The following is a 14,591-nucleotide window of genomic DNA, read 5'->3' on the forward strand; positions in this document are numbered from 1 at the left end:
CACACCCGTAGCGCTGTGCGACGCGTAAAAAGACACTACTAGTCATTATAATCAGTAATTATGTCCCCAATGAAATATAAAACCTTGCTAATCTGATACGTTCTGGTCCAGTCCCGCTGGCAAAGTTGATTGATCAACTTGGACATCTGCACTTTCTGGATCAGATTCGGGCTCGCATTGAAAAGGTAGTACCGACATTATCACCTGTCATCATTGCTTTGGACATTTCCGTCAGACGCTTAATATAAGGAATTTGGGCCAATCACAATGCAATGGATCGCTGGCCAATCAGAGCACACTGCGCTTTTCAGAACGATGAGCTTTGTAAAAATCGAGGCGTTTCATAAAGGCGGGGCATAGAGGAGCAACAATAATGTACAGTATGTGTATTATAATGGCTTTTTATAACCTAAAACCGCATAAACACATTAAGAATTAAACCAATCCATTTAGAACCATCATATGACCCCTTTAATTAATCATATAATCTATTCCATGTATATAACACATAATTGTACAATAATACAGTGTAATTTTACTTTGGTCCAATTATTGGCCTTTTTATACATAGTTTGGCCAAATTCTGAGACAGCATTACATGTATCCTTTCCAGAGACAATCCCAGAATGCATTGCAACAATTTCAGAGAAAATATTTACCCAAGATTGTTGACAAAATTGAGGGAAATTATGATTATTATATGTATGTTTGGGAAGGCGCCGATATAAAAATTCTGGCAGATACCAATAAATCAAGAATTATTTAAATTGAATCGGTGATAACCATTTAATATATTATATATAACTGAAGAATATATATAATAGCCTATATAAACAATTTTTAAATAAAATTGTACAGTATTGATATTTTTATAATAATTTAATGTTTTAATATTTTTATATTTATCAGTTGTAAAATGTAAATAAATACTATAGTACATAATTATGTTTTACAAATATTATAATATATATATATATATCATATTAAAATATTTGTGAAACATAACATTTTATTGCCAACAACCGATAAATCTATTATAATATTGGGGGGGAAAATATTTTAAAATATTGTGGTTCTGTACAATAATATTTTCAAGTTATAGCCAAAATAGATTTTTTTGAAATAGATACAATTATTAATTTTGAAATGGTTATTCAAAAATGGATATTAATTTTAAGATTTGCTAAAGATTACATTTAACAGTGTTACTAAATTATTTGTTTCCAATGATTTTTTTTAACCTAACCCTCACTTAATTTTAATTTAATTGGAAATATGAGCATCAAATTAAATATTCAATTCGACCAACAAAAATTTCAGTTTTTCAAACAAAAATTTCAAAAAATTTCTTACGTCATGTAACGTTAGTTAGCTTAGCGACATGTGCTAATGACCAGTCGCGATTAGCACGGTTGTGTGGCGTACATGCATGACCGTTGCCTATGAAGAACATATCGAACCAGTCACTTTTGAAGCTCTGTTCAAAGCCAAGGCCTATGTCGACAGCAAAGCACCTCGCCAGAGTTTAGAATAGTTTTCTTTCCTGCTCATATTTCTCCCGAAGCAAGAGCGGGAGCGCGAGAATCAGTGTTTGACCGAGAGGCGAGTATGACAGCACATTTCTCCAGTTCACGATCGATCAGGTTCATGGTGTAATTCAGCCCTCTCCGCTCGCCCGTTTGCCGGAGTTCAATCCGTCTCTCCTGCGTCTCGCGCAGTGCGGATACTGATGTCTCTATAAACCTGTCCACTCCAGCACACACACTTCCTCCTGGCTCTTTCTGGATGTGCGCAGGGGTAGCAGAAGTGCAAATTACAATTCACGTTTGGAAATGTGTTTGTGTACATTATCGTTTGGTACTGAATATTTGAACATCGCTTGTGTTCTTTAAAGCTCCAGTCGGGAATGTATACATGGTGGTAGTCAAAGACGAATGTCAGCAAACTGAAGTGTTTTGGCACAAATGATATTTGATTTAACAGCAGCCATTTTAATGAGACTCTCATTATGCTTCAGGTTTTCTCAGTCAATGACATGACATTCATTTTTGTCCTATTTATAAATTTACTCCAAAAGACACTAATAATAATAAATGCTAAATGCAACCGTTTTGTGATAAGCATAGTTTTTATAGCGGTTTTTATATGGTTTTTATAGCGGTTTTATAGTTGCAACACGCATTTGAAAAAGTAAGGCGCTAGCTAGAGAACACTATTCGTTTGAATGCAAAATACAATTCCTCCAACTAGAAATTCCTACACAGTGTACCTTAAAGGATAATTCCGGTATGTAACACCTTGAGTCTATATTGTAGTTTGTTTTGGATGAACAAGAGTGGTGGACAACATTTTTTTGACAATGGTTCCTCTCTCGAGTTTTTGACTATAAAAGAATTGGCCATGGACCCATTTAACATTGGAGTCAATGGGCATGTCCGATAATGTCATTAAAACAACCTTTAACATTAGTTTTCAAAACTGTGCAACTCACCGAGTGATTAGTGATGTTAGTTGATGTTCCAGAAACAAAAAGTGTTGCGAAATACAGTTTCTGTCGTGTTTTATTCGTCATTTTGTAAAATCCCATTGTTGAAAAAATAGTTCCACTATAGCAAAATAAACGAATTGGAATCATATATTGCGACGATATATTGTTTATAATCATCAACGAACACCACTAACCACTCGGTGAGTTTAACAGTTTTGTAAACGAACATTATTGGCTGTTTTAATGACATTTTCGGACATGCCCATTGACTCCAATGTTAAATGGGTCCATGGCCAATTCTTTAATAGTCAAAAACTCGAGAGAGGAACCATTGTCAAAAAAACGTTGTCCACCACTCTTGTTCATCCAAAACAAACTACAATATAGACTCAATGTGTTAAATACCGGAATTATCCTTTAAGTTGTTTCCGCTGCTATGAGGAAAAAATCCACCGGTCTGTTGACCCCAGAGGGTTAAACGTCAGTGTCAGTTAATGATTTTGACCCTCCATTTTGGGTAGCAATTTTAGTCCATCACTAGTTTTTTTCTATATGTCATTTACCTGCCTACATGTTGCCCTAATGTCTATCCCTCACCTCTAGTTTGACTGACACCTCTGTGGCCTGAGCCAGCAAGGGCATGTCCCGTTCTCATATGCCCCATGATCAGGCTCCACTGTGTTCAGGATGAGGTGCAGGGAAGGTGAAAGAGATCCAGTCACGCTCCACTCTGGAACTGGAGACCAGCAATGTCCTTCTTACTCAGCGGCTTTTTGGGTTGATCTTTCCCACCTAGGACTCATTCATCCATTCCTCTAATACAGGCCGTGGGATTGGGTTTGAGTCCGACTAGCTGCTGCTCGCTCAGCATAAAATAACAACCTCCAGCCATTGCCATGTTTCACCAGCGCTCCTGGTCCCGGTGGTCCCGCGCTTCAATTGCACTGCCCTTCACAGCCAGAACTGCTCGATGATACTGATGTTCAAGGAGATTGACCACTTTTAGAAGTGGGGGAGAACAAGAAGAGTCAAGCTGTGTTCATTTTATCTTTGCTACAATTTTGTGGCATGCATCCTCACTGTCATGTTTCATTTACACTTAATATTGACACGTTTTTCAGGTTAAATATATAAACATTACATACACACTCAAAAAACAACAACCAAACAATTCTATTTTGTATTTTTACTAGTGCTGTTAATAGATAAAAAATAAAAAAACAAGATTTGCGCCTAACATTTGATAGGCTTTTAAGGATTTTAACTTTTAAGTAAAATTAAAATAATCTTCACTTTAAGCTGTGCCTTTTATATATCAGGGCTCAATGTTTTTTTTTCTACTGGTCCAGTCAGACCGGTTCAGATTTGTACTTAGTCTACCAAAATGCACAAAATAAATTGTTTTAGTTGTTTTTGACCCAAATAACCTTGTAAACAGTGATTTTCAGGTAGGAAATATACAGAAATGAAATGGTCTTCACTGTATACATCTAAATTAAATATAGATCTATCCTTTTTAAAGCTACAAAAGTGATTTTCTCTCTTCTTTTGTTGTTTGATTAACATTAATGACACAGGCGGCAGCAGGTTTATTAGGCTGCTGTCACTTTAAGACCTGAGGCCCGTGATGCGGATATAATGCGCATCCAATTTTCACACAACTCTTTACGATATGTTAATAAGTTACCTCAATATGTTACCTCAATCTAAAATGTTATCAAATTATAGTGAAATGCATTATGTGCTGATGAGAGTTTGGTGTTGTCGAGCCATCGGGGAACTTGGAGTTTGCACTTTTAGGAGGGCGTAAAGTTACAGAGTGCTAAGCTGGTATTATTAGACACCAGTGCTCAGCCAAGCACACAGATTCCATGTCTGATCTGCCCTTCCTGCTCGAACCGCACAAGGGCGAAGCCCAAAGCATGCAAATATAGTCCATCTGATCAAATGAAGGCACGGCCATGCTGTTAGGCAATCATCTTTTTGGCTACGTCTGATAAGTGGAGTCTGTACTCTCCAGATGGTGTGTGTGTGTGTGTGTGTGTGTGTGTGTGTGTGTGTGTGTGTGTGTGTGTGTGTGTGTGTGTGTGTGTGTGTGTGTGTGTGTGTGTGTGTGTGTGTGTGTAACTCAGAGAGCCACAGGATGAGGTCAGTCTGGCCACACTGATCAGTCTTTTCTATGCTGCCAAGATCAGAATCCGCTCCCGAGAGAAGGAGCCCGGGATGCACAGTATGGGCTTGGAGCTCAGTCTGGAAAATAGTGCGCAAATGCTCACGTTCCAACAGTTCAGCAAAAAAGAAAAAAAAAGACGATGATAAAAGAGAGCATACATGGTGCCAAAATAGTATCAAATTTGAAGTAGTGGAGAAAACCGGGGCGTTGTTTGGAATGGAATTAGAGCTGCACGATTCTGGATAATATGAGAATCACGATTTTTATTTGTTTTGTTTTTTTCAAACAAATATCACGATTCTGAACAGACAACGAATCAAAATAACATGCAATTTACTAGAGGTTCTGACTAAATGTTAATTGCTGCAGTCTATTAAAATGATTAATTTGAATGAATTATTTAAAAAAATTAATGATTCAATGACTCACTCATAAATACTTCACTTGTTTCATTACTGTATGAATCCGCGTTTTTTGAACGAATCTCTTGAATTAATGATTTAACACATTTTTTAACAGTCACTTGTCGCCACCTACTGGTGTAACGATTTCAATCATACAATCTTTATATGAAGCGGCAATTTACTTTCAAAAGGTGATTTGCTCTATTTTACTTCGGTCATATGAATATTTGTAACACAGAAATAACGAAACTGTGTGGATGAAAAGACTGTTTGTAAAGTTGTTCCATACCTGAACACACCAATATTCTGGTGTGATTTTGTCAAAGGTTTAATAGAAAAATTTTGCTACGGTTTCCGGGTTGAATGACATGTTTCCTTGAAACGGTGTGTCAAAAATGTCAGCCCAATCAGCAGCAACATGTATATAAATTACGCGGTATTAAAGAGACAGCTCGCACAATGGGTCCAACTACAAAAGTGTCCGCTGCAGCTCGGTATACGCAACAATGGAAGATATTAGAAGTCCTGTTTGGTCAGTAGCATGTGAGGCTAAATAGTTGTGTTTTCAGTCTGAAATGCGAGCCAATGTTGGATCACAATGATTAGGAACCACAGTTTCCACTCGTTTGGGATGTTCTCTTTTAAACTGGACGGCAAGGGCAGTGACTGTAACATCGAGCGTATTTTACAGTATTAAACACACACTTATACCCATTTCATCAGGCTCCGAAAATGCTTTGAAAAGAACACAAAGAATGGCCTTCTCAGCTGCCATAGTAGCAACTCTTGTGTCATCTGAACAGGGTGTTCAACGCACCACCGTTTCCGTAAAAAAAACAACAAAAAAAACGTTTTGCAACTTTTTGAACTTCGTATACTGAACTTAGTAGGTCTTTACATACTCCTGGTTCCTGATAGAACGGGTAGAGCACATTGATGTTGTTCTTGATGCTAAATTGTCCACCTCTTAGGTTACCCCCAGATCTGAGATCAGCTCGTGGCAGTGGAATAGCAGTAGATGATATGAGAGTCAGGACGGGAGATTGAGAGGAACACAGAAAAAGCTGGAGGGAATAAGACCCCTCAACAGGGCAATTCAATTAGTCTGCTTTTAGAGGAGCGAGGAAAAGAGAGATAGTGAGGAAATGTGATTAATCAAAGTGAGACACACTCATAGAGCATCCACTGAAAGGTTTACTGCCTAACCGAATTTGAAAAACACAATTAAACTGAAGGCTATAAGCAATTGCAACTAATCAAGTGATTTTTTGGCAGCTCCTTTACATAAAACGAAAGCGAGTGGGGCCTGGGGATTTCAAGCTCAAAAGTGACAGAAGTAGTACCATAAAGGTGGCATTAAAGTCATACTGAAGTCATACGATAGCTGTATGTGTGTGTGACAGATCTACACACTGTGGCCACGTCTCATGATAATGCCAAAATCTCTTATTTAATGAGTTTAGAGAGGTTAGCGTGATTTAAGAATGGTAGACGCTAACTTGTAACCTGTAGATGTAAACCTGTATGCAAAAGTTAATTTGATTGTAAAAGTATTATTAAACTTATATGTGCATGTAGAAATAGAAATGAACTTGTATGTAAAGGTAAACTTGTATGAATGTGTAGAAGTAAACTTGCATACAAATGGAAGCAAACTTGTTTGTAAAAGCAGATGTAAACATGTACACATTCAAGTTTACGTCTACATACAAATAATACTTATGTAAATAAAGGTAAACTTGAGTTTAAAAGTAGCAGTAAGTTTATAGCATAGCTTGCTTCTATTTGTACATAAGTTTACTTGTTGATGTAAACTTGTAAGAGTGTGTGCAAGTTTACCTCTGCTTTTACAAGTTTGCTTATACACATTCATACATGTTACCTCTACTTTTATAAACTAGTTTGCTTCTACTTGTAAAAGTAGACTTATGTACAAACGTGTGTAAACTTTTGTACAGAGAAGCAAACTAAAAATAGATGAGCATACAAGTTTACTTTGTCTACCCGTACATACAAGTTTAATTCAACTTTCAAGCTTGCTTCTACTTGTACATACAGTTGGTACTTAACCAGAATAATACTTTTACCGCCGCCATTCCCGCATAAAACATTGCAATCGAAAAATATTACATAAATGAGGCTTTGCATGAGCATAAGGCTCAGTTAAAGCAAAGCAATGCATTTTATACAAGCTTTTTTAATACAAGCTTCCTTCTATTTGTACATAAGTGTACATCTGCTTCTACTTGTACATATAATAAGTTGACTTCTATTTCTACTTGTATGTAAAAGTACAAGTAAACTTGTATGTAGAAGTAAACTTTGTGATTTCATGCCTACCTTTGTTGTTGGCAAATATGTGTGAAAGTAGACTCCAGCTGTCTTGTGTTTGTGGTTTTGTAGTTCAGAAATGGTTCTCTTCTCTTTCTCTCCCTGCCGCTGTGTTTGATCCGCAGGTCTAACTGGCTGAAGCCGTGCTGCGGGAGGAGAGCAGCGCTCTGGCAGGTGTGTTTGCTGAGCGCTGGCTTCAACTGTTTCCTGGTGGCCTGTGTCATCTTGGTGGTGCTCCTACTGACTCTGGAACTGCTCATCGATACTAAGCTTCTACAATGTGAGTATTAGAAGGGGTTCGGGATCTCTTTAGAAGCCATTCTGGCCTCAGAATGAGGATTTACCATCGAGTTAGCACACATGCTCTGACACATCAAACACGGCAACTTACTGTATAAGGGATTCGGGTTTGGACTACGCTGGTCATGCTGTTTTGATTCACTAGGAAGAGATAGCTCAGAGTCATTCATACAGGAATCGGACTACACTGGTTGAGCTCGATGTAATGTATGAGGGATTCAAAATACTGTGGTCACACTGTAGTGTATGTGTAGATTTAATAATAAATAACGGCACGTAAGAGTCATTCGTTCAGGAATTGGACAACACTGGTCACACTGCATGTTGTTGATTCCTTAAAAAAAAGATTCCCTAAAAAAAAACACTAGTCTCACTGTTTTTAATTCCCTAAAGAGTCCGAAATTTTCGTATGTGTTTTTTCGTATTCGTGATTCGGGGGTTTGAATTGTCAAAACACCATTCAAACTGCTTGCTACGGATGCGAAAAACGCAGAAATCGAACCCGATCCACATTTTTTTATGACGGACGAAAGTTGTGCGGAGGAGGCAGTGTGCAAGCGTGTTTGACAAAACGTGAGGTCCTATTTATTTCTTAACGTGTGACTTTTCAGTGTGCAAGGGCCTTAACAGCTCTTAAATAATCCTGTGTTTAGGATTCACACCACACTGTTTGGGTGGCACGTTTTTGATTCACTAGGAAGAAATATTGCATAATAGTAATTAGTTTGGGAATAGAATAAATAGTTTATAATAAGAGAGTCATTCGTACAGAATCAGACTATACTGGTCGAGATGTATGTCATTTGTCGGATTTGGATTTGGATTTGGATAACGGTGGTGTCACTGTATGTTTTGATTCACTAAAAGTAACTGACTCACACGAGTCATTCGTTAAGGAATCGGATTACACTGGTCACGCTGTATGTTTTTGATTCAGTGAAAAGAACCGACTCACACGAGTCATTCGTTAAGGAATCGGATTACACTGTTCACGCTGTATGTTTTTGATTCACTGAAAAGAACCGACTCACACGAGTCATTCGTTAAGGAATCGGATTACACTGGTCACGCTGTATGTTTTTGATTCACTGAAAAGAACCGACTCACACGAGTCATTCGTTAAGGAATCGGATTACACTGGTCACGCTGTATGTTTTTGATTCACTGAAAAGAACCGACTCACACGAGTCATTCGTTAAGGAATCGGATTACACTGGTCACGCTGTATGTTTTTGATTCACTGAAAAGAAAAAGCTTATAAGAATCATTTGTTTGGGATTAAATTTCAGACTACACTGTATGTTATTGATTCACTTAAAGTCTCATAAGAGTTACGTTAGAATCAGAAGAATCAGTTGGTTCTGAATAAGAACTGGTTCTCATTTCCCAACCTAATAACATGCATTTCATATTCTCATAATACAATCTTGACAATTGAAAAGTATGCAGTATATAGTATACACTATCTCTCACAACTATACATCTGCAATTGTCGATCTAATCTCTGCTGAGATTATTCTCAATAAACGCGTTGTGAAACGACATGTTCTTGGCTGCTATTTGCCGGGACATTTTCATTTCTCGTAAGAGGCCATTGTAAACCCGAATGGAGATCCCCATTCATGCTATGGCGGAAAATCACGGCTCAGCGTGCAGATGAGTGCGCACTAAAGAGAGAAATGCGAGAGATGACAGAAGCATAAGTCAGCCTATATTTCTCTGTCTTCTCTGGCCTTTACAAAGTCCTGAAAGACAGATTGAGGGGGAGATGGATTGGAACGGAGAGAGAGAGGAGAGTGAAGGAGTGCGGGACGGCGACCGGCCGGCGAGATTAATGGAAGGAGGGATTGAGGGAGATGAATGGGCTGATGGACAGATCAGTGAACAGAGCAAACTAAGACATATGGGCCGGGAGGGCGGGCGGGCGATAACTGAATGCAGTAGATCTCTTGCACCGTAATGGAGCGGATAAATAGACAGATGCAGGACGCGGATTGGGTGCAATATCAAATCACAAATGCCTAATGCTTGGAGTTCAGGCGGCTGCCGTAATGAGATTGAGCAGCGACTGTCCTCGGCTTGCGACGCGGATCATGCGGGGAATTTGGCTTCCCACTCGAAAAGTCCCTGTAAGGAGGAGTAGTTTCATATGAGAATAATTCTGAAGAATAAATGGCCCATTTTATTCCCCAAATAGATTACACTATTATGTGAGGTTTTCATGTGTTATGTAAAGTACATCAATATGTATGTTTTAATGTAACCTTCTCCCTTGAAATACTTTGATCAGTTCCAAAAGCAATTTTATATTATTTATTTGAACGAATTAAAATGGCAGTTTCATGTCTATCCTTGTATTGTTCAATTGGTTTAGGTTGATATGGTATTTAATAAGTAATACAATAGTTTTTTTAACGAGAGTAATTTAGTACAGTGATCTAATTGCACTGGTAAATATGTGATTAGTAGCTAGTAATGAATTCCTTGTTTAGAGTAACTTACCAACACTGCTTGTATAACTGACTGTTAATGACGATTCAGAAACCGACAATGTGAACCAGTTTAATGATTATTTTATGAGCTGGTTAGCAAAGCATTTGGAAATCACTTCCTAGATAGCAAATGACATCTGGTCCAGTTTTGGCCCACATCTCCCACATTATTCTGGCCCACACACCGCATGTAATGACGGCGATGACTCAACCTGAGTGTGGCTGGCAATAACATGCATATCCGGGCCTCATCTGGGCCAACTATGGCACATATGGCTCAGTTCTGGCAGCGGCAAAGGTCATACACTGTAAAAAAAAATATATTTTCATGATTTGTTATCACAACTATTTATCTTTTGTCACTTCAACTTAGATAATTAATCTGGCTCAGATAACATAATATTTTGAGTTATTAAACCAATCTACTTCATTGTATTAACCCAATTTTTTTTTTATTTCAATGAACTCGACATTTTAAGACAACCAGGTAACTTACTTTTTTAAGTTAAGCCAACCAAAAAAAAATTCTGGTATATATTTTTGTTCAGATATGGCCCACATGACAGTTGCCGCTGCCAGAACTGTGCCATAGTTGTCCCAGATGAGGCTGCCTGTACGCTATCTGTTTGTTTGGGAGCAAAATCAAAATCATAGTAATAACTTTCCTCAACATTCAAAATGAAACCAAAAATGTCACTTTCTTGTTGCATCATCAAGGTTTTATTGTAAATAATGTATCTTTGCCTATTATTCTAAAAGAAAAAATGGTATTATTAAAATCATTAGATTTTTTTTAAATAACATTTACATTAAAATGGCTAAGTTACAATATTTGTAATATATTTTATCAAGATGTAATGTGACGTGCCATCATCGAACAACTTTGATCTTGTTCTTCGCCAAGCCTGCATTTCTTTGATTAAAAATACAGTAAAAGCAGCAGTATTCTGAAATATTATTACAACATAAAATAACTGTTTTCTATTTGAATAATGTCATTTATTCCTGTGATCAAAGCTGAATTTTCAGCATCATTCCTCCAGTCTTCAGAGTCACATGATCCTTCAGATATCATTATAATATGATGATTTGCTTCTCAAGAAACATACAAAATGATCAATGTTGAAAACTGTTGAGCTGCTTCATATTTTTGTGGAAACTGTAAAACAATTTGATGGATAAAAAGTTTGAAATAAAAAGCGTATCTTGTGAAATCATACTGACCCCAAACTTATGAATGGTAGTGTACTTCTTTTTTTTTTTTTACTTTGAGTTGTTTATTTTGAGCTCATTGCATTTTACTGTATTTTCTCCTGAATCATTATGTGAATTGTGAGCGCAGAATCTCTTTGATTTGTGTCCACAGTTAATAATGCATTCCAGTTCGCCTGCATCATCCACTGGATCAGCCTGGTCATCCTGTCGGTCTTCTTCACTGAGGTGAGTGTAAATGTTCGTGTGCGGAAAAAGTCACTCAAGATCTCCAAGTCATTTCTCATTAAACATTTCTCCTTCAATTCTTTCAAGACTAAGTTGTCTCAGCTATACTATACACATTAACTTGATTTATAACATACAAAAAAAATAAAAATAAAGTCGCTGTTTGGATTTAAATAGGCAGATGCTTAAGAGTCAATGATTGGATCATTATTGTTGGGATTATTATGTTTCTAGCATGTTATATGTTTGACAACAGTTCTTCTAACGCTAATAGATGGAGTGTGTAGCTTTCAAGACACATTATGGCCATATTTCATGATGTCAAGATTCATCAGGCTCAAGTTGTGAAAGAATAGTTGTAACAGGAAGAATAATTTTCACACATGAATCGGCACCTCCGAATCCAGACCTTATATTCAGTGAAAGTCTTTGTGATGTGCAGGAGGAGACTTTACAGAGTGCTGGACTCTTGCATTGTCATTACAAGATCTTGACCAAACATCGATGCACCTCCTGATGGAAATAAATGTTAATACATTATTATTTTTCCATAAATATTTGGTGTATATGAAGTTTTGTAGAAACATCTGAGACTTAAATGAAAGATAACAGAGTAACATCTCTGCAATAAAAGATTTTCACGGATATGAGTGTTTAAAGGTCACAGGCGACTAAAACAACCAATATGCTGACCAGGCTTACTAGAAAGCCTTTTTCACAATTATCGATAAAGTATGTTGTTTCAAATGAATGAGACCAACGACGGGATCTATTGGATGGAAGTATTTGATGCAAGGCTTCGTCTGAATGTTTATCCTGTAGGGCCGTCTTAACTGAGCCCAAGAAAAAGCCGTTTCACATATTGCCTACTGTACTTTAAAAGTGTGTGTGTGTGTCCTGACACGTGCTGACTTCTATTGATTCCCATTTCTTCAGATCCAGTTGCATTTGTCTCTGGCTCTTTTAAAGCAGACTTGCATTTATTTCCTTCAACTTGCGTTTTACTTGTCGATATTAAGGCCAAGAGACATGAAAGCCTGAAACTTTCAGCGTCGCTCACATCTTTTAGCCAGAGAGAGAGAGAGAGAGGGGAGAAAAGAGAGTAAAGTAGGAGATAGAAAAAGCTAAAAAGACTAGCGTGTGCCACCTGAGTCAGCAGTCACTAAAACACAGCGTCTCCTTCGAGTGTTTCGATGAGATCTCGCCAGCTTGCGAGTTTATGAATACATATTGCAGGTCACTGATAAATTATGAGCTGCGTTCAGAGACTAGATGAAAGGGGAAAAAATTATTCGGGTTGGAAATGGGTTTTGCGGAGGCGCCGGGGTTATTTCGCCATCAAATGGAGGTGAATTCTGTTGCCGCCACATCTCGATATCACTTAAATTTCGAATTACACTACGTACACATTTCCCCTGCAAGCTCATTATTTACGTGTGCTGTTCGTGGCTCGCTGGAAAAGGAACGTTTGCCTGTTTTTTTTTTTGTTTTTTTTTTAAGGCTTCTCTCTTGGCTTTCACAAAACGTGGCTTGTTGTTCTTAAGTGGATGATTTCCCAGAATGCAATGTGCTGAACCATCAGAAATATGATAACTGATTTTCATTAATCTGTTTCTTTCATTCTGTGGCTCTTTTCCACTCATTTGTGTCTCTCTCTTGCTCTCCCAGACTGTCTTTAGGATTGTGGTGCTCGGGATATGGGATTATATAGAGAACAAAGTTGAGGTAAGCTCCCCGGGGTCCCATTAGTACAGGGGGGACACAGAGGGAGACGAGCCCTTGAAACTTAATGAAGAATGAGTCTCTCTGGCGCAGTGACACTCTCTCAATGTCACATTGTTGCCTGAGCAGGGGAGGATCCATTGATACAACTGCACTGGGATTGGCTATTCAGTTCTATTGGCCCCGCCCATTCATTTAAAGATAAAAAAATTGTGTGTGCCTGATATGAAGTTTTTAAAAGCATTTACTTGTGCTCACACACACACACACACACACATGAAAAAAAACTGAAATATTAAGTAAATAATATATTTATAATATATAATAAATATATAACAATACAAATAAATGTATATATATATATATACACATGAAAGAAATCAATACTTTTATATGATCTAAATAATATATTTTTAAAAAATATATATAAAAAATATATATATATGCATGCAAACATATAACGCACATACAGTATGCATATATATATATATTATATTTATATATATATATAAACTTATGTTAGATGCGATTAATCATGATTATTCTATTTGACAGCACTAATATACATGTCTGTGTGTGTTTAATATATTAATGTTTTTAATATTTTTATTATATATTTACTGATTATTTTATGGTGCACATACACTTGCACATAGATACCAAAAAGCTGTATGTTTTATATAATAGAAAAATATATACAATTCAAAAAGATTAAATAATATATATATATTTATGTATATACAATATATATATATATATATTAATAATAAAATATATATATATATATATTAGAAAGCATTTATTACATATTTTAAGGTATATGTGATGCATATAATATATAAAATACAAATATATATAATATATACAAATAATAATATATTTAGAAGATTTATAAGTATTATTTAATTATCTTTTTAGTACATAGTTATGAAGCTGAGGGACTATAATACAGCATTGCCTGCTATGTAACAGCCCATAATTTAAAAAAATACTTTTTACATGTTACAAGCTAAAAGACACTGGCGTATGGTCATTTGTTTGTTTGCTTTCGTCAGGTATTTGACGGTGCCGTGATCGTCCTCTCTCTGGCCCCAATGGTGGCCTCCACGGTGGCTAACGGCCCCAGCAGCCCCTGGGACGCCATCAGCCTCATCATCACCCTCCGCATCTGGAGAGTCAAGAGGATCATTGACGGTCAGCTGCTTTATGACAACACTGTGTCCTGACACTATGAAGTCTTA

The 14,591-nt window shown here is 37.0% G+C and overlaps 1 protein-coding gene across 3 annotated transcripts in view; it reads left to right on the top strand.

The window, feature by feature from the left end:
* Positions 1 to 14,591, top strand: part of tmem266 (transmembrane protein 266) — a 73,189-nt gene that overhangs the window by 43,147 nt on the left and 15,451 nt on the right. For all 3 annotated transcript variants that reach the window (XM_079604111.1, XM_079604110.1, XM_079604112.1), the window contains 4 exons: positions 7,522 to 7,676; positions 11,555 to 11,628; positions 13,297 to 13,353; positions 14,406 to 14,544. In XM_079604111.1, coding sequence (XP_079460237.1) covers positions 7,522 to 7,676; positions 11,555 to 11,628; positions 13,297 to 13,353; positions 14,406 to 14,544 — 425 coding nt within the window. The remainder of the gene's footprint in view (positions 1 to 7,521; positions 7,677 to 11,554; positions 11,629 to 13,296; positions 13,354 to 14,405; positions 14,545 to 14,591) is intronic.

Source organism: Phoxinus phoxinus (genome assembly GCF_949152265.1).
Source record: "Phoxinus phoxinus genome assembly, chromosome: 25".
Taxonomy (NCBI): Eukaryota; Metazoa; Chordata; class Actinopteri; order Cypriniformes; family Leuciscidae; genus Phoxinus; species Phoxinus phoxinus.